This window comes from Artemia franciscana, chromosome 7 (assembly GCF_032884065.1).
Source record: "Artemia franciscana chromosome 7, ASM3288406v1, whole genome shotgun sequence".
Classification (NCBI taxonomy): domain Eukaryota; kingdom Metazoa; phylum Arthropoda; class Branchiopoda; order Anostraca; family Artemiidae; genus Artemia; species Artemia franciscana.
In genome coordinates, this window is record NC_088869.1 from 29983525 (window position 1) to 30010762 (window position 27238).

The 27238-nt window shown below is 34.8% G+C and overlaps 1 protein-coding gene across 1 annotated transcript in view; it reads left to right on the forward strand.

Annotated features, from left to right (window-relative positions):
- LOC136029143 (uncharacterized) overlaps positions 1 to 27238 on the forward strand; it is a 48057-nt gene that overhangs the window by 1784 nt on the left and 19035 nt on the right. The window contains exon 2 of the mRNA XM_065707235.1: positions 20269 to 20408. Coding sequence (XP_065563307.1) covers positions 20269 to 20408 — 140 coding nt within the window. The remainder of the gene's footprint in view (positions 1 to 20268; positions 20409 to 27238) is intronic.

The following is a 27238-nucleotide window of genomic DNA, read 5'->3' on the forward strand; positions in this document are numbered from 1 at the left end:
AAAGATTACCATCACTAGTAGTGTCTAGGGTTAATTTAAAACTGAAATCCAGGAAGGGTAACTACCTTCCGAGAAAACAAAATAAATAATACGAAGGAAGTTCCAGGAACAAAATCAGTTTCACATGGAGAGAAAATCAATGTACAAATTTCACGAAGAGAAAAATTGACATGAAATAAGTTTCATGAACAAGAATCAGCACACAAGAATTTCCATAAGCAAAAAATCAACACGTAACAAGCTCCATAAACAAACTCATTTTCCCAAGGAGAAAAATCAATGTACAAGTTGCACGAAGAGAGGAATCAACATGCAAGAAGTTACACGAACAAAAATCAGCACGCAAAAAGTTCCTTAAAAAAATAAGTTTTGCATGGAAAGAAAGTCATTATATAAGTTTTACGATGAGAAAAATCAATATGCGAGAAGTTTAACGGACAAAAACAGAAATCGGCATGCAATAATTTCCTGGCAACGAAAAATCAATACGCATGAACAAAATCAGTTTCACAAGGAGAAAAATCAAACTAAAAGTTTCACGATGAAAAAAAATCAATATGTAACAAGTTTCACTAATAAAAAAATCAGCACGCAATTAGTTCCAGGGTAAGAAAATCAACACGCAAGAGGCTCCATGAACAAAATCAGAATCTCAAGAAAAAAAAAACCATGTAAACTTAATGCCTTAAACTTAAACAGTTAACATTGACATTGATTTCGGTCAAAAGAAGGCCAAAAAGTTATTGTGTGAAAATTATGAGATAGTCAATTGATTTATAATTTAAAAACTATACGCATATTTAACCTCATGTTTCAGAGGACAGTAATGCCCTACGGTGATGAATTCGTTTCTAATTGTTTAGGTGTCCTACAAAATAAACAGTTAGCATAGAAATTTATTTTAGCCAAAAAAGACTGTCCCACAGCAAAGCGGCGTTTTCAATCATTTTGTGATGCAAAATAACAATTCCAGCCAGAAGAATGCCAAAAAGTAAGAGAGTCAATTGATTTAGGATAGTCACAAAAAGTATACGTGCTAATGCCAAAGGGGTTTAATGCCAAATTTGCCTATTGATAATTCGGACTATATGTCTTGATTTTTATATAATTAGCCATGGCTTGATGCCTACAACTATTCAATTTTAATTCAAAATCAATGAGCAACGAGTCTATTGAGCCTCGAGTTTCAGATGCAGAAATGCCGCATGGTTGCGCATTCGTTTCTAATTGGTGCAGGAAATCTTACAAAGTAATGGTTATCACAGACATTTATTTTAGCCAATGAAAGTTCCTAAGCCGAACTGGTCAAACATGACACAAACAACAAAGAGAGGTAAAACTCAACAAAAAAAACCCTCAAATGAGACTGCGGCCAGTAGAGAGAAAAGAGAAGAAAGACTAAAATAACGCGGATATTTCGCCTCTATCTCAACTAGGCGTCCTCAGCACAAGATAAAAAGAAAACAAAACCCGCTAAACTAAAAATAAATAAAACCACCACCAAAAATAATAAATACAATTGTCGCTCCTGATCCACGTAGGGAAAATAAGCTATTCGAGTTACTTCAATAAGAACATCAAAGCAACTGAGGAAAAATTACGAAAATTGAAACTAAGTTAACTATTCTGTTGCGAAATAATTCTCTTGTTAGTTAATATTGAAGCAACTCTTTTTGGTCCAGTAGGTAATCTTGTCCCCTGGTGATTATGTAAAATTTTTATTCCCTTATTATTGGCTCATTTTTCAAAAGACAATCATAAATTGGGTCAATATTTAAGATCCCCGTGTCTCTAATTATAGAAAGATTAGAAAATATGTGTTTTTTAATTTCAATAGCCTCCCTCGCCCACTGAGAAAAACCCCTATCATTAGAAATAGCTGTAGCCTCATCAAATTTTATAAAATGTTCAGGATGAAAGAATCTATGTTCAGCCAGAACCAAAACAAAAGTTTCAGGAGGCTTTCTTCATTGTAGGTTTTTTTATTGAGTTGAGATGTTCAATAAATCATTCAATAAATTTTTGGTGAGTTCTACCAATATAAAACTTTCTACAAGAACAAGGAATTTTATGCACCTCACTAACTAAATCTCCCCGGGTTAAATCTTTCCCAGAATTAAGAAAACTTCCTAATGGTCTACTGATTGGAAACAAGCATCAATTTTATGTTTCCGCAAAATTCGTTTAAGCATATCCCCCAAAATAGGTACATAAAGCAAAGAAATGAAACTTTTCCGCATATTTAATTTTGTACACTGTGAAACTCCAATAGACCTATTTTTATATTTAATGTGTCTATTTTTTATTATTTTATTAATGAATTTAATCGGGTAACTATTACAAAATAAAATATCCCTCAAATACAACAATTCAGAATCTAAAAACTCTTGGGAAAAAATTCTGAAAGCTCTATCCACCAGTGTAATTATAACCCCTCGTTTCACTGGGTGGAACGCATGAAAGTTCAAATACCTATCACTTGTGTGTAGGCTTTCTATATATTGAGAACAGTAAATTGAAAACACTTTTAATCAATAGGATATCAAGAAAAGTTAGTTTGTCATTTTCTTCAAATTCCACTTTAAATTTTACATTTTTATCAAAATTATTTAAATGCTTATGAAAAAGGTCTAAGGACTCTAAACCGTGTTCCCAAATGCAAACCACCTCGTCCATGAGTCTGCCCCAGAAACAAAGGGAGAGCCTAAAACAGTATATAGCGGAGATTTCAATAGAGTCCATGCAAATATTTGCTAACAAAGAAGAGAGAGATACCCCCATAGGCAAACAAAACATATGTTTGTAAAAGTCACCTCTGAAACCAAAATAAAGAGATTATTTATTTACAAGTATAACCAACTTCATAATGACTTCAATCTCCAAACTAGCCATGTTAACATCTTGTATCAAATCAAAGTGCTTTTGTAATTTAATCCTTAAAATATCTTCGCACTTTTTCACATTACAATTCGAATACATGGAAACGACATCAAAACTACAGAGAATTGAATTCTCCTCCAATGTGAAATTTTCCAACTTATTAATAAGATCAGTGGAATTTTTTAAATATGATTTTTGTGTTCAATTGTGTTAATTGTAAATCAACTGACTGTCTCAGAATTTTCATGCAATAGATATTTTGGACTTTTTTGGCTAGAATTGTTGTTTTGTACCACAAATTGACTGGAAACGCCACTTGCTGTGGGACAGTCTTTTTTTTGGCTAAATGTGGCTTTCTAGGGCTATAATGAAAGAAAGGTAGAGATGGCCAGGGCATGTTCTGCGAATGATGGGTGACAGATTGCCGAAGACTGTCCTTCTCAGCCAGCCATTTAGGGTGGGAGGCTGTCATAAACCACGATTTAAAGGAAATGGGACCTTCCTCGGAGGGTTTAAAAAGGGAGGCTTTGAATAGATTGGAATGTAGGAGGAGCGTGCACAGCTCTGTTTCCCCTCAGGTGGTTTGGTGCTGCGGTGAGTCCTTAGTAGTAGTAGTAGTAGTAGTAGTAGTAGTAGTAATTCTCATTAATTTGGTCATTTGCCTCTATTGTTTCAAATGTTATGATGATTATGAAGAAGTTAATACACTAAAGTTGCTACTTAGCCAATGTTTGCTATGATTTGATACAAAATATAACACAAAGTTTGTTTCGATCGCCTCAGTAGCCAATTCCTCTTATTTGGAACAAAACATCAAATTTTTATTAAAATTTATTAAGTTTAGGTCGAAACTGAAACGTACTCAGAGACTGATTTTCTTCACTCTTCTGATTACTCAGACTTTAAAACAATTGAAAAAAGCGGTTCTTAATGCTATTTTGTAAATAGTCTATCTATCTATATACATAAAAATAAGTTGTCTGTGTGTGTGGGTCTGTCTGTCGGGTGACGTCCTGTTTGTGTGTCGACTGACGTCATGTTTTCAACTGACGAAATTACAGACCGGGACATTGGGACACAAATGACGACCGGGACAACGGCACATAGGGAATATAAATGACGACACTCAAAGAGAAAGCGACCGGGACAAAAGGATATTCGATTAGCAATCACCATCAACAAAGCACCGGGACACAAATGACGACCAGGACACAGGGAGTATAAATGACGACCAGGACATAAGTAAAAAAACTAAAAAAACTAAAAAAAGGTAAAAACTACAAAAAAACTAAAAAGAAAAAAAAAACTAAAAACTAATAAAAAAACTAAAAAACTGAAAAAACTAAAAAAGAAAAAAAATAAAAAAGGAAAAAAAAATGAAAAATAAAGGAGAAAAACAAAACTAAAAAAACGAATGTATATACAGACCGGGACACCGGGATAAAAATGACGACCGGGACAAAGGGACTATAAATGACGACCGGGACACAGGGACACAACTACAACGGGGACGCCAGGGGGCACAGGGGGATATAAATGACGACCGGGACACAAGGAATATAAATGACGCCCGGGACACTCAAAGAAAAATCACAGACTGGGACACCGGGACACAAATGACGACCGGAACACAGGGAACATAAATGACGACCGGGACACAGGGACACAACTACAAAGGGGGCACAGGGGAATATATAAATGACGACGGGAACACAGGGAATGGTCGATTAGCAATCACCATCAACAAAGCTCAAGGGCAATCATTAGAATCATGAGGTATAGATCTGAATACGGATTGTTTTCCCATTTACCATACATGCATACACACAACTCGTTTTTATATAGATAGATAGATAGATAGATACAATACAAATTAACTGCGTAAAACTTGCGAATATACAACATTTTTCGCTGTCCAATTGTCGCTGCATATAAATAGATTGTCGGGTTTACCGACCCTCGAACATGCAACGTACAATTGTCCATGGGAAAAACAATCAGTATTAAGATCTATACCACATTTTTCTAATGATTGACCTTGAGCTTTGTTAATGGTGATTGCAAATACTAATCGAATTGGGAATTGCAATCTTTTAAATTGAAAAGGCAGATCCGTTGGAATCATGGGAATGCGAGGCGAGGAATAAGAACAGCCTCACCCTCAAAAGGCCCTGTCAAGATTTTGGCCTCTATTAGGTTTTCCATTGTTTTTTTTTTTTTTTTACGGCAAGTCGCGTGCCATTGCAAAGCTTTGGTGGGTTGATATTTCTTAAAAGTATTATTGGTACGCCTATTTTTAGTTGTAGCACGTGTGGTGAAAACCTTGAAAGATCCACGGAATTTAAAAATTCAGATGGATAATTAACCGCTTCATTTGGTTCCAAAACTGTGTCGACTGACTTGTAAAGGACTGCCTGGTCTCGAATCTTGGTCAAAACAATATTGTTGATTTCGTGGACGTCTATATTTTTGGGTGCGAGAATCGCTCTTTCACTTAGCCATTTATTATTTTTATAATTTTTTAGAATATTCGGAAATACTTTTTCAATCAATTCATTTTTGGACGTCACTAAATTACAGATATCAGCAGGTAGTTGTATACGTCCTGAAATTGAGTCTACTGGGAGCTTTCCGTTTCCAATTGCCAGCAATTGATTTGAAAATGTTTGACCAGAGTCATCGTTTTGCAATCGGACACGCATATTTGTAGTTAATTTTAATGTTTTTACGTGTGCCCATAAATTAGAATTTTTCAGGAAAGCATTCATTTCGTCTGCAGGAGTTGATCTAGGTATTATAGGTAATGTTTGCCTGAAATCTCCCGCAAGCAATATTAATGTGCTTGCAAAGAGTCTCGACTTCCTTCGCAAATCTTTCAAGCATTGATCCAGAGCCTTGAGCGATTTTTTGTGTGCCATTGTGCACTCATCCCAAATAATAAGTTTGCATTGCTGCAATACTTTACCCATCCCAGATGATTTGGAAATATTGCACGTGGGAGTTTCTGTAGAATGCAAATTCAGAGGCAATTTCAAAGCGAAATGAGCAGTTCTTCCACCAGGCAGCAATGTTGCAGCTATTCCGGACGACGCAATTGCCAACGCTATATCATTTTTGATCGAATTGATGCCAGAATCAGTTTTATCACAAACATTTTACCAGTACCTCCTGGCGCATCCAAAAAGAAAATTTCTCCAACGTTGTTATCGACACAATGCATTATCGTATCATAAATGTCTTTTTGTTCCGACGTTAACTTGGAAATGTTATTTTGTACATACGACAATAGATCACTCGTACTGTAACTTTGTTCACGATCCAATTCTACACATGTCGAAACAGCAGCGATACGGTTAGGTGAAGGCATTCCCAAATCCTGAAGAGGTTTGTTTGCCATACGTACGCACAAATCTTCTATAATAACTAGAGTGTAGTTATAAATTTCTGATGTAAAATCAAAAGTCATATCTGACGTCTCTAACTGTTTTCGATGGAGTATATCTTCGGACATTTTTGACTTATATTTTTCCCATAACTCTGTAGGAGCTGATGGAGAGCAAGTTGTTAAAATGATGCCAAACAATGCAAGAATTTGACTTGGGGTTGACGTTTCGCACGCGTCATTGATGCAGTTATCCCAGTGTTGGTCATTCTCCAATAAATTCAGAGCTTGGCATGCACTACGGTAAGTGTCATGTATAGTACCGTTTACAGTTCTCAAATACTCAAAGGATGTCGGACCGGGTTCATTCACCAAAAGCAGGCGTAGAAAGAAGCATTCATGTTGATTGGGGTGAACGGTGTAGAGTCTTCCTATCGTGGTATCTTTGAAGATGGTAGGTTGGCCGTCGAATGACTTACCCTGTTTTCGACGTTCAAATACTTTATTTTTAGTATTCCACGTGTAATACGAAGGCACTTCAGTATACAGCAGTTTTTTTGCAAAAGAATCATTTTGCAAAGCGAAAAGAAAGCGGTTAACTTTGTATCTGGTGGATTCAGGGCTCTTTGTTGCACGTTGGTTTCCGAGAAATAAACACGTTGACCATTCTGTAAATGCACCGCTAAGTGAACAACAGCTGGACTACATTCATGTATCGGAAATGAAAGAATTCGCCAAACAGCTTCATTACTGCTTATGTATCTTCCAGCCTGATATTGTACGATTTCGTCGATATCTTTGATTTCGGGCTGCAAGCCAAAAACTACCATGTCACTGCCTTTGTTGACGTATTTACATATGTATTTGATTGCCTTTACGGAGTTACAGTATTCAACGTTTATGTGTGCATTAAATGCTTTTGATAATAATGGGGAATATGGAAAAACCCACTGGTTATCTACTTCGATGGTGGTAATGTTACGCTTCTTTATTATTGTTGTTTTACCGCCATCTTCAGTAGATCTTCTTCTTATATTGTGGGTAACCATCATTGCCAGTAATTGTGTTGGATACTAAAAGTCGAGGATATTGCTTTGTGCACCTTCCTTTGGCCATGCATGGTGAATTTTCGTTCAGTGCACCGCAAGGTCCATGTATCATATTTTTTAAAAAAATATCTTGTAATCCCTTATCTACTTTTTCATCAGGTATTTCAGCGGAAATCACATCATCAATTTCGTTCGAAGTAATTTTTTTATGTAGCCAGATTAGTATATGTGCGTGTGGCAAACCTCGTTTTTGCCATTCTACTGAGTACATCCAGCATCGCACTGACCCAAACACTTCAAGTTTTACTATGTAGTTTATCAGTGATTTCAACTTTTGCCGGAAGACACGGGCCGTAATGTCATGTCTATGAACCGCCGATTGTCCTTGAAGTAAAAGCTGCAGTATCTCGTCCCAAGATTGATTACATGTAAATGTAATCAATAAATCTAGACGACCATTGAGACGAACATACGCAATAGCATCTTGAGCATATTCATGCATATGCCGGGGACTGCCAGCATATGACGAAGGTAAAATTGTTAATCTTCCAACGTTTGTGGTATTACCGTCATTTATAACTGCATCTCGCAAATGAATGTATTGTTCAGAGCGGAGATTGGTCTGATTCAGGCGGATATATAGCAAACGTTCTGATTCAATTTTAGCATACATATCAACGACGAATTGGTGAAACAATTCACGGCATTTTAAAATATAATTTTCTTCATCCTGCCGAATCATTAGTCTATAGGAATAATAATGCTTTGCACTGCATTTCTTATTCATTTCTTTGTTAGTGGCTGGATTCATCGATTTAATATTAAAGTGATAGCCGTCGGCTCCATCCCAAAAAATGATAGGATATTGTAGGGCATCGTAGCATCGATGAGTTTCAGCATATCTTAACAACTGAGCGTTTCGCTTATGAAGAATAATTCTCGAGGTAAAAACTGATCACCGACAATAACGATTGCCACTTCGTCGATAATTGGAGCATTGTATCTACGCACATGTTGGCCAGGAGGCGTTTTGTCAGCGGAAATAACAATTTTATGCGTATCAGTAGGCATCAAATCGATGGCTGTTTTGAACAGACGCACTAAATTATTATTTTCGTGGAAAAGATGTTGCAATTGGGAAACGATTGTCCTTTCAACGTTGGGAGAAATTTCGCAACATGCATTCAATTCAAAATTTTTATCACTGATGAAATACAATTGTAAAAATTTATGATTCTCGCCTGAGAATGGTAGAAGGGACCCTGCTCTATAATAAATTTGCCCTTTTACTTTGAAAGTAGACATAAATTGATCTGGATTTTCGATTTGGGCTCCAAACGACGCTATTTGGAAACATGAGTTGTATTTTCTGATTTGTGACAAAAACGCTTAGATTCTGACGTAGTTCCAGTAAGGAAAGTCTTCAATGGCTCTGGTGGTGCAGCCAATAAAGGAAGTTTAACTTTTCCTGAGGCGCAACACATTCCCATTGTTTCACCATTGAATTTCAAGGCCTTGCAATAGGGACAAATTTTAGACATTGTCCCGATTTGAACACATCTACTCAAGCTATAATCATCGACTGGGCTGTACCTGAATGCCAGGCGATAACTTTCAGGTTGCTCTGATTCCTCGGCACGCTTTCTTTTCTTACTTTCTCTATCAGCAGCAAGCCTGATTTCTTGCTGTTCTTGTGATTCCTCGGCACGCCTTCTTTTTTCACTTTCTCTTTTAGCAGCAAGTCTGGTTTCATGGTGCTCTGGTAGTTCCTCGGCACGCCTTCTTTTTTCACTTTCTCTTTTAGCAGCAAGTCTGCTTTCGCGTTGCTCTGTTAGTTCCTCGGCACGCTTTCTGTTCTTTCTTTCTCTATCAGCCTCAAGCCTGTTTCCTTGCTGTTCTTTTGATTCCTCGGCACGCTTTCTTTTCTGACTTTCTCTATCAGCAGCAAGTTTTTTGGCATAGACTCTTTGAGCATCTTCCTCGGCTGTTGCCATTGTAAGTTCATCAGTCATTTTAAAGTTAAACATTAAAAGATTTCTACGTGAACGCATGTCTTAAACATCTTTAATGACGTCACCGTCATAACAAAAATGACGACAACTAACTTCATGACGTCAGTCAACACACAAACATGACGTCACCTGACTGACGCATCCACACACAACTTATTTATATATATATATATAATATATATAATATATATATAATATATATATATATATATATATATATATATATATTTTTTTTCATTTTATATATATATAAAAAAAAGAAAAAAGGAAAAAAACTGAAAAATAAAAAAACTAAAAACTGAAAAAGAAAAAAAACTAGAAAAAGGAAAAAAACTGAAAAATAAAGGAGAAAAAGAAAACTAAAAAAATATAAATTAAATTAAAAGAAACTAAAAAAGGTAAAAACTACAAAAAAAACTAAAAACTAATAACAAAAACTAAAAAAACTAAAAACTGAAAAAGAAGAAAAAACTAAAAAAAGAAAAAAACTGAAAAATTAAGAAAAAAAGAAAACTAAAAAAAAAAAAAATTAAAAAAGGTAAATGTATTCAAGCCGAAGTACCTGAGTTGGTAAAGCGTTATGTTCCAGGTTCTAGGTCCGAGAGGTTCCAGGTTCAAACCTTGGCCTTAGCATTAATACAAAAGAAGAAAAAAAATAAAAATAAAGTAAAAACTACAAAAAAAAACTAATAAGAAAATACTAAAAAAACTAAAAAAGCTAAAAACTAAAAAAAACGAAAAAAAGGTAAAAAACTAAAACTAAAACAGAAAAAAACTAAAAAAGGTAAAAACTACAAAAAAACTACAAAAAAAATAATAAAAAACCTAAAAAATCGAAAACCTGAAAGAGAAAAAAAAATAAAAAAAGGAAAAAAAGTGAAAAATAAAGGAGAAAAAGAAAACTAAAAAAAAAAAATAAAAATAAAAAAAACTAAAAAAGGTAAAAACTACAAAAAAAAATTAAAAAGAAAAATGAAAAAAAATAGAAAAGCTAAAAAAAGGTAAAAACCAAAAAAAAACTAAAAAGAAAAAAAGGAAAAAAACTAAAAATTTATTTCGTCATATACCAGTTCAAAAACGAATGTTTATACAGACCGGGACACAGGGAATATAAATGACCACCGGGACACTAATATATAAATGACGATGGGGACACAGGGAATGTTTGATTAGCAATCACCATCAACAAAGCTCAAGGGCAATAATTAGAATAATGAGTTATAGATCTGAATAAGGATTGTTTTTCCCATGGACAATTATATGTTGATCTATTTATATGTCCCCCAACGGTAGTTTTTATATTATGTTTTTATATTTTATTTTATGTCCCGGTGTCCCTGTCTGTAATTTCTCTTTGAGTGTCCCGGTCGTCATTTATATTCCCTGTGTCCCGGTGTCCCGGTCTGTAATTTCGTCAGTCGACAAACATGACGTCAGAAGACAAACAACTTCGTGACGACATACAGCTCAATCCTTATAATGACGTCAGTCGACAAACATGACGTCAGTCGACACACAAACATGACGTCAGTCGACAGACAGACAAACAACTTATTTATATATATATATATATATATATATATATATATATATATATATATATATATATATATATATATATATATATATATATATATATATATATATATATATATATATATATATATATATATATATATATATATATATATATATATCTTTCTATATTCACAGGTGGGACACAGAGACAGAACTACAATGGCACGTAACGACTTACGCGTGCTGGGGGGCCTGAGGGGGTGCGAAGCGCCTCCCCTACAGCTAGTATGTATAAATATGTTTTTAACTAAGTAAAACTAGCGAATATACAACATTCTTCACTGTCCCATTGTCTGTACATATAAAGAGATTGTCAGGTTTACCGACTCTTGAACATGCAACATAAAATTGTCCATGGGAAAAACAATCCGTATGATTGCAAATGCTAATCGAATTGGGAATTGCAATCTTTTAAATTGAAAAGGCAGATCCGTTGGAATCATGGGAATGCGAGGAATAAGAACAGCCTCACCCTCAAAAGGCCCTGTCAAGATTGTGGCCTCTATTAGGTTTTCTATTGTTTTTTTTACGGCAAGTCGAGTGCCATTGCAAAGCTTTGGTGGGTTTATATTTCTTAAAAGTATTATCGGTACGCCTATTTTTAGTTGTAGCACGTGTGGTGGAAACCCGGAAAGATCTATGGAATTTAAAAATTCAGATGGATAATTAACCGCTTCATTTGGTTCCAAAACTGTGTCGACTGACTTGTAAAGGACTGCCTGGTCTTGAATCTTGGTCAAAACAATATTGTTGATTTCGAGGACGTCTATATTTTTGGGTGCGAGAATCGCTCTTTCACTTAGCCATTTATTATTTTTATAGTTTTTTAGAATATTTGGAAATACTTTTTCAATCAATTCATTTTTGGACGTCACTAAATTACAGAAATCAGCAGGAAGTTGTATACGTCCTGAAATTGAGTCTACTGGGAGCTTTCCATTTCCCATTGCCAGCAATTGATCTGAAAATATTTGACCAGAGTCATCGTTTTGCAATCGGACACGCATATTTCTAGTTAATTTTAATGATTTTACGTGTGCCCATAAATTAGAATTTTTCAGGCAAGCGTTCATTTCGTCTGCAGGAGTTGATCTAGGTATTATAGGTAATGTTTGCCTGAAATCTCCCGCAAGCAATATTAAGGTGCTGCCAAAGGGTTTCGACTTCCCTCGCAAATCTTTCAAGCATTGATCCAGAGCCTCGAGCGATTTTTTGTGTGCCATTGTGCACTCATCCCAAATAATAAGTTTGCATTGCTGCAATACTTTACCCATCCCAGATGATTTGGAAATATTGCACGTGGGAGTTTCTGTAGAATGCAAGTTCAGAGGCAATTTCAAAGCGGAATGAGCAGTTCTTCCACCAGGCAGCAATGTTGCGGCTATTCCGGACGACGCAATTGCCAACGCTATATAATTTTTTGATCGAATTGATGCCAGAATCAGTTTTATCACAAACGTTTTACCAGTACCTCCTGGCGCATCCAAAAAGAAAATTTCTCCAACGTTGTTATCGACACAATGCATTATCGTATCATAAATGTCTTTTTGTTCCGACGTTAACTTGGAAATGTTATTTTGTACATACGACAATAGATCACTCGTACTGTAACTTTGTTCACGATCCAATTCTACACATGTCGAAACAGCAGCGATACGGTTAGGTGAAGGCATTCCCAAATCCTGAAGAGGTTTGTTTGCCATACTTACGCACAAATCTTCTATAACAACTAAAGTGTAGTTATAAATTTCTGATGTAAAATCAAAAGTCATATCTGACGTCTCTAACTGTTTTCGATGAAGTATATCTTCGGACGTTTTTGACTTATATTTTTCCCATAACTCTGTAGGAGCTGATGGAGAGCAAATTGTTAAAATGATGCCAAACAATGCACGAATTTGACTTGGGGTTGACGTTTCGCACGCGTCATTGATGCAGTTATCCCAGTGTTGGTCTTTCTCCAATAAATTCAGAGCTTGGCATGCACTACGGTAAGTGTCATGTATAGCACCATTTACAGTCCTCAAATACTCAAAGGATGTCGGACCGGGTACATTCACCAAAAGCAGGCGTAGAAAGAAGCATTCATGTTGATTGGGGTGAACGGTGTAGAGTCTTCCTATCGTGGTATCTTTGAAGATGGTAGGTTGGCCGTCGACTGACTTACCCTGTTTTCGACGTTCAAATACTTTATTTTTAGTATTCCACGTGTAATACGAAGGCACTTCAGTATACAGCAGTTTTTTTGCAAAAGAATCATTTTTGCAAAGCGAGAAAAAAGCTGTTAATGTTGTATCCGGTGGATTCAGGACTCTTTGTTGCACGTTGGTTTCCGTGAAATAATAACGTTGACCATTCTGTAAATGTACCGCTAAGTGAACAACAGCTGGACTACGTTCATGTATCGGAAATGAAAGAATTCGCCAAACAGCTTCATTACTGCTTATGTGTCTTCCAGCCTGATATTCTACGGTTTCATCGAAATCTTTGATTTCGGACTGCAAGCCAAAAACTGCCATGTCACTGCCTTTGTTGACGTATTTACATATGTATTTGATTGCCTTTACGGAGTTACAGTATTCAACGTTTATGTGTGCATTAAATGTTTTTGATAATAATGGGGAATATGGAACAACCCACTTGTTATCTACTTCGATGGTGGTACCGTTATGCTTCTTTATTATTGCTGTTTTACCGCCATCTTCAGTAGATCTTCTTCTATATTGTGGGTAACCATCATTGCCAGTAATTGTTTTGGGTACTAAAAGTCGAGGATATTGCTTTGTGCACCTTCCTTTGGCCATGCATGGTGAATTTTCGTTCAGTGCACCGCAAGGTCCATGTATCATATTTTTTACAATAATATCATGCAACCCCTTATCGACATTTTTATCAGGTATTTCAGCGGAAATCACATCATCAATTTCGTTCGAAGTAATTTTTTTATGTAGCCAGATTAGTATATGTGCGTGTGGCAAACCTCGTTTTTGCCATTCCACTGAGTACATCCAGCATCGCACTGACCCAAACACTTCATGTTTTACAAGATAGTTTATCAGTGATTTCAACTTTTGCCGGAAGACACGTGCCGTAATGTCATGCCTATGAACCGCCGATTGTCCTTGAAGTAAAAGCTGCAGTATTTCGTCCCAAGATTGATTACATGTAAATGTAATAAATAAATCTGGACGACCATAGAGACGAACATACGCAATAGCATCTTGAGCATATTCATGCATATGACGGGGACTGCCAGCATATGACGAAGGTAAAATTGTTAATCTTCCAACGTTTGTGGTATTACCGTCATTTATAACTGCATCTCGCAAATGAATGTATTGTTCAGAGCGGAGCTTGGTCTGATTCAGGCGAATATATAGCAAGCGTTCTGATTCAATTTTAGCATACATATCCACGACAAATTGGTGAAACAATTCACGGCATTTTAAAATATAATTTTCTTCATCCTGCAAAATCATTAGTCTATAGGAATAATAATGCATTGCACTGCATTTCTTATTCATTTCTTTGTTAGTGGCTGGATTTATCAATTTAATATTAAAGTGATAGCCGTCGGCTCCATCCCAAAAAATGATAGGATATTGTAGGGCATCGTAGCATCGATGAGTTTCAGCAATTCTTAACAATTGAGCGTTTCGCTTATGAAGAATAATATCTCGAGGTAAAAACTGATCACCGACCATAACGATTGCCACTTCGTCGATAGTCGGAGCATTGTATCTACGCACATGTTGGCCAGGAGGCGTTTTGTAAGCGGAAATAACAATTTTATGCGTATCAGTAGGCATCAAATCGATGGCTGTTTTGAACAGACGCACTAAATTATTATTTTCGTGGAAAAGATGTTGCAATTGGGAAACGATTGTCCTTTCAACGTTGGGAAAAATTTATGATTCTCGCCTGAGAATGGTAGAAGGGACCCTGCTTTATGATAAATTTGCCCTTTTACTTTGAAAGTAGACATAAATTGATCTGGATTTTCGATTTGGGCTCCAAACGACGTCATTTGGAAACATGAGTTGTATTGTCAGATTTTTGACAAAAAACGCTTAGATTCTGACGTAGTTCCAGTAAGGAAAGTCTTCAATGGCTCTGGTGGTGCAGCCAATAGAGGAAGTTTAACTTTTCCTGAGGCGCAACACATTCCCATTGTTTCACCATTGAATTTCAAGGCCTTGCAATAGGGACAAATTTTAGACATTGTCCCGATTTGAACACATCTACTCAAGCTATAATCATCGACTGGGTTGTACCTGAATGCCAGGCGATAACTTTCAGGTTGCTCTGATTCCTCGGCACGCTTTCTTTTCTTACTTTCTCTATCAGCAGCAAGCCTGATTTCTTGCTGTTCTTGTGATTCCTCGGCACGCTTTCTTTTCTTACTTTCTCTATCAGCAGCAAGCCTGATTTTTTGCTGTTCTTGTAATTCCTCGGCACGCCTTCTTTTTTCACATTCTACAAAAAAATAAAAACTAATAAAAAAACTAAAAAAGCTAAAAAACTAAAAAAACTAAAAAAAATAAAAAAAAGGTAAAAAACTAAAAAAAACTAAAAACTAAAAAAGAAAAAAACTAAAAAAAAAGGAAAAAACTGAAAAATAAAAGAGAAAAAGAAAACTAAAAAAATATGAATAAATATATATAAAAATAAGTTGTTTGTGGGTTATGTCTGTCTGTCTGTCTGTCGAGTGACGTCGTGTTTGTCCGCATATGACGTCTGAATTATTTCACACTAATACAAAAGAAGAAAAAAAACTAAAAAAGGTAAAAACTACAAAAAAAACTAAAAAGAAAAAAAACTAAAAAAGCTAAAAAACTAAAAAAAACTAAAAAAAGGTAAAAAACTAAAAACTAAAAAAAACTGAAAAAACTAAAAAAAGGCAAAAACTAAAAAAAAACTAAAAACTAATAAAAAAACTAAAAAAGCTAAAAAACTAAAAAAACTAAAAAAACTAAAAAAAGGTAAAAAACAAAAAAAAACTAAAAACTAAAAAAGAAAAAACTAAAAAAAAGGAAAAAACTGAAAAATAAGAGAAAAAGAAAACTAAAAAAATATTAATAAATATAAAAAATATAAATATAAATATAATATAAATTAGCAATCAACAAAGCACCGAGACACAAATGACGACCGGGACACAGGGAGTATAAATGACGACCAGGACATAAGTAAAAAAAAAAACTAAAAAAACTAAAAAAATGGTAAAAACTACAAAAAAACTAAAAACTAATAAAAAAACTAAAAAATCTAAAAATCTAAATAAACTAAAAAAGAAAAAAAAGAAAAAAGGAAAAAAATAAAGGAGAAAAACAAAACTAAAAAACGAATGTATATACAGACCGGGACACCGGGATACAAATGACGACCGGGACACAGGGAATATAAATGACGACTGGGACACAGGGACACAACTACAATGGGGACGCCAGGGGGCACAGGGGGATATAAATGACGACCGGGACACCGGGATACAAGGAATATAAATGAAGCCCGGGACACTCAAAGAGAAATCACAGACTGGAACACCGGGACACAAATGACGACCGGGACACAGGGAATATAAATGACGACCGGGACACAGGGACATAACTACAAAGGGGACACCGGGGTGCACAGGGGGATATATAAATGACGATGGCGACTCAGGGAATGGTTGATTAGCAATCACCATCAACAAAGCTCAAGGGCAATCATTAGAATCATGAGGTATAGATCTGAATACGGATTGTTTTCCCATGGACCATTATATGTTGCATGTTCAAGAGTCGGTAAACCTGACAATCGATTTATATGCACAGACAATGGGACAGCAAAGAATGTTGTATATTCGCAAGTTTAACGTAGTTAAAAACATATATATATATATATATATATATATATATATATATATATATATATATATATATATATATATATATATATATATATATATCTATCTATATTCACAGGTGGGACATAGGGACACAACTACAATGGCGCGTAACTAATATGGCGCGTAACGACTTACGCGCGCGGAAGGGCTTAGGGGGGGCGCGAAGCGCCCCCACCAACTAGGTGTTGGGGTGGCGCGAAGCGCCACCCCAACAGCTAGTATATATGTATATATATATATATATATATATATATATATATATATATATATATATATCTATATATATAAGTTGTCTGTCTGTGGATCTGTCAGGTGACGTCATGTTTCTGTGTTGACTGACGTCATGTTTTCGACCGACGAAATTACAGACCGGGACATCGGGACACAAATGACGACCGGGACATAGGGAATATAAATGACGACCGGGACACCGGGACACAAAGAGAAAGCGACCGGGACACAAGGAATGTTCGATTAGCAATCACCATTAACAAAGCACCGGGACACAAATGACGACCGGGACACAGGGAATATAAATGACAACGACTGACCTCATGTTTGTCAACTGATGAAATTACATACCGGGACACCGGGACACAAATGACGACCGGGACACAGGGAATATAAATGACGACCGGGAACCTCAAAGAGAAATTATAGACTGGGACACCCGGACACAAATCACGACCAGGACACGGGGAATATAAATGACGACCGGGACACAGGGACACAACTACAATGGGGACACCGGGGGCACAGGCGGGATATATAAATGACGACCGGGACACAGGGATTGTTCGAATAGAAATTACAGACCGGGACACAAATGACGATCGGGACACAGGGAATATAAATGACGACCGGGAACCTCAAAGATAAATTACAGACTGGGACACCCGGACACAAATCACGACCAGGACACAGGGAATATAAATGACGACCGGGACACAGGGACACAACTACAACGGGGACGCCGGGGGCACAGGCGGGATATATAAATGACGACCGGGACACAGGGATTGTTCGAATAGAAATTACAGCCCGGGACACCGGGACACAAATGACGACCGGGACACAGGGAATATAAATGACGACCAGGTCATTATATATATATATATATATATATATATATATATATATATATATATATATATATATATATATATATATATATATATATATATATATATATATATATATAAAACCCCTATCATTAGAAATAGCTGTAGCCTCATCAAATTTTATAAAATGTTCAGGATGAAAGAATCTATGTTCAGCCAGAACGAAAACAAAAGTTTCAGGAGGCTTTCTTCATTGTCTGTTTTTTTATATTGAGTTGAAATGCTCAATAAATCATTCGATAAATTGTTGGTGAGTTCTACCAATATAAAACTTTCCACAAGAACAAGGAATTTTATGCACCTCACTAACTAAATCTCCCCGGGTTAAATCTTTCCCAGAATTAAGGAAACTTCCTAATGGTCTCACTGATTGGAAACAAGTATCAATTTTATGTTTCCGCAAAATTCGTTTAAGCATATCCCCCAAAATAGGTACATAAGGCAAAGAAATGAAACTTTTCCGCATATTTAATTCTGTACACTGTGAAACTCCAATAACCCTATTGTTATATTTAATGCGTCTATTTTCTATTATTTTATTAATGAATTTAATCGGGTAACTATTGCAAAATAAAATATCCCTCAAATACAACAATTCAGAATCTAAAAACTCTTGGGAACAAATTCTGAAAGCTCTATCCACCATTGTAATCATAACCCCTCGTTTCACTGAAATAGGATGGAACGCATGAAAGTTCAAATACCTATCACTGTGTGTAGGCTTTCTATATAATGAGAACAGTAAATGGAAAACACTTTTAATCAATAGGATATCAAGAAAAGTTAGTTTGTCATTTTCTTCAAATTCCACTTTAAATTTTACATTTTTATCAGAACTATTTAAATGCTTATGAAAAAGGTCTAAGGACTCTATACCGTGTTCCCAAATGCAAACCACCTCGTCCATGACTCTGCCCCAGAAACAAAGGGAGAGCCTAAAACAGTGTAGGCTATAGCGGAGATTTCAATAGAGTCCATGAAAATATTTGCCAACAAGGAAGAGAGAGATACACCCGTAGAAAAAAAAACACATGTTTGGAAAGTCACCTCTAAAACCAAAATAAAGAGAATATTTATTTACAAGTATAACCAACTTCATAATGACTTCAATCTCAAATTGACTGGAAACGCCACTAATTGACTGGAAACGCCACTTGCTGTGGGACAGTCTTATTTTGGCTAAATGTGGCTTTCTAGGGCTATAATGAAAGAAAGGTTGAAATGACCAGGGCACGTTCTGCGAATGAAGGGTGACAGATTGCCGAAGACTGTCCTTCTCAGCCAACTGTATAGGGCTAAACTGAAAACAGGTTGTCCTCGTTTAGGGAGGGAGGATGTCATAAAGAACGATTTAAAGGAAATGGGACCTTCCTCGGAGGGTTTAAAAAGGGAGGCTTTGAATAGATTGGGATGTAGGAGGAGTGTGCGCAGCTCTATTTCCCCTCAGGTGGCTTGGTGCTGCGGTGAGTCCTTAGTAGTAGTAGTAATTCTCACCAATTTGGTCATTTGCCTCTATTTTTTCAAATGTTATGATGATTATCAAGAAGTTAATACACTAAAGTTGCGTCTTAGCCAATGTTTGATTTCATACAAAATATAACACAAAGTTTGTTTCGATCGCCTCAGTAGCTAATTCCTCTTATCTGGAACGAAACATCAAATTTTTATTAAAATTTATTAAGTTTAGGTCAAAACTGAAACATACTCAGAGATTGATTTTCTTCACTCTTCTGATTACCCAGACTTTAAAACAATTGAAAAAAGCGGTTCTTAATACTATTTTGTAAATAGTATATAATATATATGACAATAAATATGACTAAGACCGTTGCTATGGTATCCAGGACCTGACGGGCTATCAAAAAAGGAGATAAATTTTCGGTTAGGAACTATCTAATTTGCGTGTGGAGAATTAATAGTAGGGATCTGCCCAGCATTAAAATGAATTATGTATATATAAATATTTTGGACAGAGATATTATATGTCAGGGGGTGGGCTTAAGAGGAAACAAACTTTGAAGAGCTATGCATTATCCCAAATCCTGTGATTTCTGCTGTTATTTTATATAGTTCCCAAATAATTTATCTTTGTTTTGTTTTTTGAGTGCCCCCTAACTGAAAAACATATAACAAAATTTTGAACAAAAAATAATTTGTAGTGAGGGTGAATAGACTTTAGTCAGTATTAATCACCTTCTGATACCTTAATACCTTCGATTTACATTTTCGTTTGAAAAATCAGACACTGTGGAAGCCATTCCTTTTTTAAAAAGCTTGTTCGAGGTAGAAACCCGTAGGATTACTGAAACTTTTCTTCAAGTTTACACTTTTCAATAGCAAAACCGTTTTCTAGATTTTAATAATTGTCTTCACCTGCGAAACGGAGCTAGGAGTTTCGTTTGGAATTATTGGGGTTCTCCATGGCCTTTTTCAAATCATGCTTGGCATTGAAGGTATTACTGTTATCTTAAGACTGGACCTCTCAAAAAAGAGGTAAGTAATCAAATTATTTTTCTTATATTTTCCACAGTTCCTTTGTTATTGCTATTCAGAGTAACAGCTGAAGAAACCGGGAATAAACAACGTTTCTTAGCCCAGAGAAGAGAGGGGGGGGGTTCCTTCAAGAGTGTATTTTGGATCTTAACCAGTCGTTAAGCAAAGGTTCTTAATTTTCAAACCCTGCGATAGGAATATGATTTTTCTTGCGACCCTAAATTAACATTTTGAAAGGATTTACACCCTAAAAATGAAACTTGTTTCCTTGTGCTAAGTTGGCATAGTTGATGAGTAATATTGAAATAATAGATATTAAGTCCTTTGAATTAGGATAATTCTTGGATTTTTATTTGAAGTAAGCCACCACTATAAAGTGAAAGTCTTTCTTGCCTTTTGAAATTTGTTGAGAAAGAGGAGAGAGAAGGTAAAAAATACAAGATAAAAAAATTTTGACAGGCCAATTGCTCTTGACCAATCAATACTTTTGAAACAGCTTTTGAATAAGCTCAAGTAACTCGAAATGAACAATACATTCATCATAGTTGCAGCAGTAGCTACAAACTAGTTGTGAAATTGAAGAATTTAAGATTTCAGCCCCTGCCCCACCTTGTTCCAGGATCGATTCACTCTTCTGAAAAACAAACTTCTGGCTATTAACATCCACATATACAACTCCAACTACGTCTGTTGAATTACGTTTTTCAAAATAATAGTTAGAACATTTAAAATCCAAAGGTTAATTTTTTATACCAACAGAACAAAACTAGATTCAGAGCGTGATCGTTTCTCCAGTTTATTAGCCCTAACTGATGATGTTTCTGTAACAGATGTCAAGTCTGTTACAGAGCCATTCACTAGAGATTAGTGTCACCTGAAGACCCTGAGGTAATCTAGAATAAAGAGTGGAGTTGTTGGTCAACTGAATTTTCATAGATAGGAATCTCTAAGAGAAGATAACATGATAAAGAATTAAAAAGCCAGGCAAATGAAAGTAAACAAAAGAGTATTCTCTCCAAAAACTGATAGTGTACTATTTGACTCATAGGCCTTCACAGAATCTGTCATGTGAAAATCATATTTCTCTAACGTTTCTAACTAATTGATAGTCAAGAATATTCTAGTAGGTTTGGAGCATAATTTACATCGATCATTAAGAAAAAGACAAATCAAAAAAAAAATCCGCTTTAATTAAGGAGATCAATCCCTTGATCTGTAATTTATTCAATTTTAAAGGAGCCATCATTTTGAATTTGATGTCATAAGTTAGAGATGGTATTTTAAGTTAATAATTGGGTTAAGGCAAAAATGGTTAATTAACTGTCCCCAAGAAACTAGAACTTAAAAAAATCTTTTCAACGCATAGTAAAGAACTTTACTAAATTAAGACCAGAAAAGCTTTAAAATTACAACTTGTATAGGGAACACAAAATTTAATGAATGATTCTCACTCCTTTTAAAACTTATTTATTGAACTATATCAGTCTATTACCTTTGTGTTTGATATTATCGCTTTTTTTAATTTCTGTTCCTTATGGACTTTAATTTGAGTTTTAATTCTTATATGACTTTATTTATGCTGACCTTAAGTTTAGTAATGAAAAACCAGTTTATTTCAACAGGAAGTAAGGATCAGAATTGAAACTTAAAGACAAAAGGAAACTATTTCATACTTCCCCCTATTCAATACCTCACTCTTCAAGTTAAAGTTTTTTAGTTTCTAACCAGAGCTTCTTATTCCATTTAAACGGCCTTTTTATGTCAGGAGATTTTGAAAAAGAATCCAGACTTTAGCGAAAAGAGCGAGGCATTAACGAGTGAAAAGCTTCTAGATATACGAACAATTTCTATTCGTTTGAAGTTTTAATGCTCCCCTTAACTTTATTACTTAATTATTTCTATTAGTTATTACTTAATTATTTCTATCGCTTTTTAAATAATACCAGGGAATTTGCTTCCACCTTGCTTGAAAAATCCCCCTTCTATGCAAATTCTTTTGTGGAAATCAAATTCCAGTGGAAATTTTTGTGGAAATGTATTAAATTCCTTTTGTAAGCTCTGAAAGGTCAAGGTTTTCGATTAGATACCAAATACCCTTTATTGCTAACAATCATAAGCTGAATGATAAAATTCTGTTTGATCCATCCCAAAAATCTCAGCAAAAATCATAGCTAAATTTAAAAAAGCAAATATTAAAGAATATTAATGTTTAATGTTTTAAGATTAAAACTATTTTGGACTTTGTTACAGTCTTTTGTGTTTTGCAAGAAGTATTCTGTATTTTGAAAGAACTATTATGTGTTTTGTAAGAATTATTTTGGGTTTTGAATGAAGAATTTTTATTTTGTCCGAACTTTTTTGTATTTTGCAAGAAATATATCTAAGTATGTAAGAACTAGTTTGTACTCTGTTGACTATTTTGGAATTTGTAAGAACCTTCTTTTTAATTTGTAAAAAGTATATGGAATTTTGTAAGAACTGTATTGTATTTTGTAAAAGCTATTTCTTATTTTGTAAGAAATATTCTGTATTCTCTAAGATATAGTTTGGATGTTGTTAGAATTTTTTTTACTTTATAAGAATCTTTAAATATTATAGATTGTATCTTTTTTTCGTAAGAACTATATTGTATTTTGTTTGAAGTGTGATGTATTTCGCGTAAACTATTTTGCATGTTGCTAATATTTTTTTGGGATTTGTAGGAAATATTTTGCATTTTATAATAACTATTTTTTATTTAGTTGAAAATGTTTAGTGTTTTGCAAGAACTACTTTTGAATTTCTTAGGAAGTATTTTGTATTTTGTAAGAACTATACTGAATTTTGTAAGAAGTAGCTGCTCTGAAAAACTTACTCTTGCATGTCCATTGTTAACAAATATGTTTTTTTTTTCATGACTTCATAGGAATTTAATACATCACTTGTATGAGAAGACGCATTTACATTTCCGAATGACGTCACCTTTATTATTGGTTCTATATTTAAGAGGTTCACATTTTAAGATATTCAATACTATAATAATTGCACTACGAGTACATACTGTTGTGATGTAAATCTCATTATTCTTTATTCTCTCAACAAATGTCGAGTTTTACTTTATTTTGTCTCGATGAGCAAATCATCAAATTGAGTAAATTTTTTGAATCCGCAACAATCTGAAATAATTTATCAAAATAATTTCTTTCAAGGGCCCGACTGAAATAACCCCTAAAATAGTTCCTCCTTTTGGGGTGTCTGAAACAATTCTACAAATTATCTTCTCTCACAGGGCCGTCTGAAATACCCCATCGAATTGTTTTTATCATGGTACCATCCAAAATAACACCTCAAACCGTTTCTAATAGAGGACCGTTTGAAATTATTCCTCCAATCATATCTCCCATATGACCGCCCGAAATAAACTTTCAAATAGTTTCACCCATAGGACCACCTGAAGTAATCCCTCAAATCACTTCTATCACGTCTTTGAAAGAATGTCATTCCAAAAGTAGGAGTATGTCCCCTAAGGTTGACATGTATTAAACCAAAGCTCATTACCCTGATATCCCCTAAATTTGTATTAAGCTGAAGTTTATTGCTTCTAGAACCTTTGAAACTGTTTATTTAGATTCAATTATTTTTCCAAATTAACGAGATTTCGTGTGACTCTTTATGTGTCCACTTAATTCATCTTTAACAAAAAAAAGAGAGCGTAAAAGCATCAGTAAAAATAAATCTAAGGGCCAGGCTCAGTTTTCCTAAGTTTTTTTAAAGGGTCAGTTCCCCAAAGTTTCCTTAAGAGAATCTTACATGACTTTTCATCATTTGCTTCAAAGGGTTAGTCCCTATAAAAATCTTGTTAAATCCCTATTCTCCTAACAAAATGAAAAATTGACTATGTTAATTGTTATTTTACATCACCAGTGTAAAAAATAATAATCGAAGACAAGCTTAGCAAAAAAAAACAAAGTATACTTTCAAAATAAATTGTTTCTTTGTGAAGGTCACTTTTATTAATTAATGAGAATAGATTTTAAATTTCCTTATCCATTTAATAGCCTCAAGAAATCTTTATCTGCTATTCATCCCACTGAAACTTGAGGGATTTCTAGAAGCGCGAGAAATAAGAAAATAACAAAGTAACTTCACAGGCTTTGGGGGTGTTCTATGTGTTCTGACTTGCCCAATTAAATAAGGAAATTCTGTAAAATATTAGGAATATATTGCTAAGAACAAACTGTTAAAAATGGATTGATAGCTTTGTTGGTTAACGTGCCACCCATTTATGCATGGAATCTCAAATTCAACTCTTACACCAGTTAAATATATCGTAAACAAATCTTTTTACGGAAACTTTGATTTGCTGCAAGAAGTTGCGTGCCAGAGTACCAGCAATATCTACTGGTAAAGGTGACCAAAGCATCGATAGGATTATTTTAAACCTTTTCTTTTTATTTTTAATGATCGTATTTTAATATAAATCTTTTTTTATTTATATTTTGAGGAGGACGGCTCTTGGACATACGGTATTTATATTCATTCAAATACAGAATTCCACTGTCTTACAAAAAGAATTGCTTATTTGTCTTCTTGTTGTTGATGTTTAAAATCAATCACTCAAGTATGAATCAGAGCTCGATGCTGCACTCCACCGTTTGGACCATTTTATTTGTTTCTTAGTGTTAGTGTCAACGGTGAAAATAGTTATAAGGAAATTAAAGAAAAAGTATTCTAGAGGTGTGGACAAGGTCTAAGGTCTACACTTGTTTTATGTTAGTTCTAAGCTCGCTGACCATTTTACATTATTTTATTAGATGTTTATTCCTTCTGGATTAGTGCCTGATGTCTTTTCAATAGGTACAGTCACTCCGGTTCTAAGAAAAATGTAAAGGCCAAAAACTATGAAATATAGTTCGTGTTCTACTCCCGATCGTCAGTTTAGCTTTAAATTAGGCCTTTCTAGAGACATACTATGTACATTAGTACATTACATTGTACATTAGAGACATAACTAATGTACTACATTGTGTTCTTGCACACATGCTGATTGATCGTGATGAAAAGAGGAGAAAGCTTATATTGGTTACCCATGAGAGTAGGTGAGCTTTAGACCACGGAAAACGTGTGCAGCTTCTTTTAAGCGCCCTTCAGCCTGGTCTGTCTAGGTCTATTATTGTAACATTTAGAGATCTATATCGTAAGTTAAAAGTAAAGATAAAATTTCCCGGGGCATCTACTCTGATTAATAGGCCTGTAGTATTGATTCCTGTTTGCAAGGGTTTTATGCGGGGAGCTCCCCTCCTTAATATAACAATAGTGCTATTGGGGCACAGCAGATCATATTACAGAGTTGTGTGTTTCTTGTAAGCAAAGTTACGTTATTTAATCATGCTGATGATATCCTGAGGCAATCTCGTACCATAAGATTGGTCTTTAGCTTAATAAAAAAAAAGTCTTTTTTAAGTGCAAGTAAGGAGCTACATTAAAACTTAAAACGAACAGAAATTACTTCGTACATGAAAGGGGTTGTACCTTACTCAACGCCTCGCTCTTTACGCTAAAGTTTGACTCTGTCCAAACTCTACTTTTTTAAAATAATAAAAAAAACCTTTAGCGTAAAGAGCGAGGCGTTGAGTAAGGGACAACCCCTTTCATATAAGAAGTAATTTCTGTTCGTTTTAAGTTTTAATATAGCTCCTTACTTGCAGTTAAAAAACTTGTTTTTTTTTATTTAATTTCTGAACATTTTTGAATTCATATATGTCTTGATTTCTGCTCCCTGCACATGAATAATTAAAAGGAAATTTGAATTTTTTTTTTTGCTAAATGGCTTTCTTATAGGCTTGATCGGATGATTTTGATAAGAAAAAGGGGTGGGGGAGGAGGCCTAGTTGCCCTCCAAATTTTTGACTACTTAAAAATGCAACTTGATTTTATTATTTTTTGTACGAACATTTTTGTTAGTAATAAACATACGTACCTTACGAATTAATTTGCGTAACGAACTTCTATATTTGTATATTTTTATTACGTATATGAGGAGGTTCGCCCCCTCGTCAATACCTCGCTCTTTACACTAAAGCTTGAATTTTATCTTAAATCTTTAAGAATGACTCCTGAATCACAAAGGCCGTAGAATAAATAGTTAAATTTACTAAAAATACTTTAGCGTAAAGAGAAAGGTATTGTGATGAAGACGAACCCCCATATAAACGTCATATTTCATGTTCGTTTTAAGTTTTAATGCTACTCATTTGATGCTACAGTCGTCCCCAATGACATTGTTACAAGGTTTTTGACTAAGTTGAACAGAATGGATATCTCAAAATTTTTTTTCGGTGACTTTGGGGGAAAAATGTGCGTTGGAGGGGGCCTAGGTGCCCTCCATTTTTTTGTCACTTAAAAAGAGCACTAGAACTTTTAATTTCCGTTAGAATGAGCCCTCTTGCAACATTCTTGGACCACTGGGTCGATACGATCACCCCTGGAAAAAAAAATTAAAAAAATAAAAAATAAAAATAAACACGCATCCGTGATCTTGCTTCAGGCAAAAAATACAAAATTCCACATTTTTGGAGATAGTACCTTGAACTTTCTACAGTAGGTTTTTCTGATACACTGAATCTTATGGTGTGATGTTCGATAAGATTCTATGACTTTTAGGGGGTATTTCCCCTATTTTCTAAAATTAGGCAAATTTTCTCAGGCTTGTAACTTTTGATATGTATGACTAAACTTGGTGAAACTTATATATTCAAAAACAACATTAAAATGTGATTCTTTTAATGTAACTATTGGTATCAAAATTAAGTTTTTTAGAGTTTTGGTTACTATTGGGCCGGGTCGCTCCT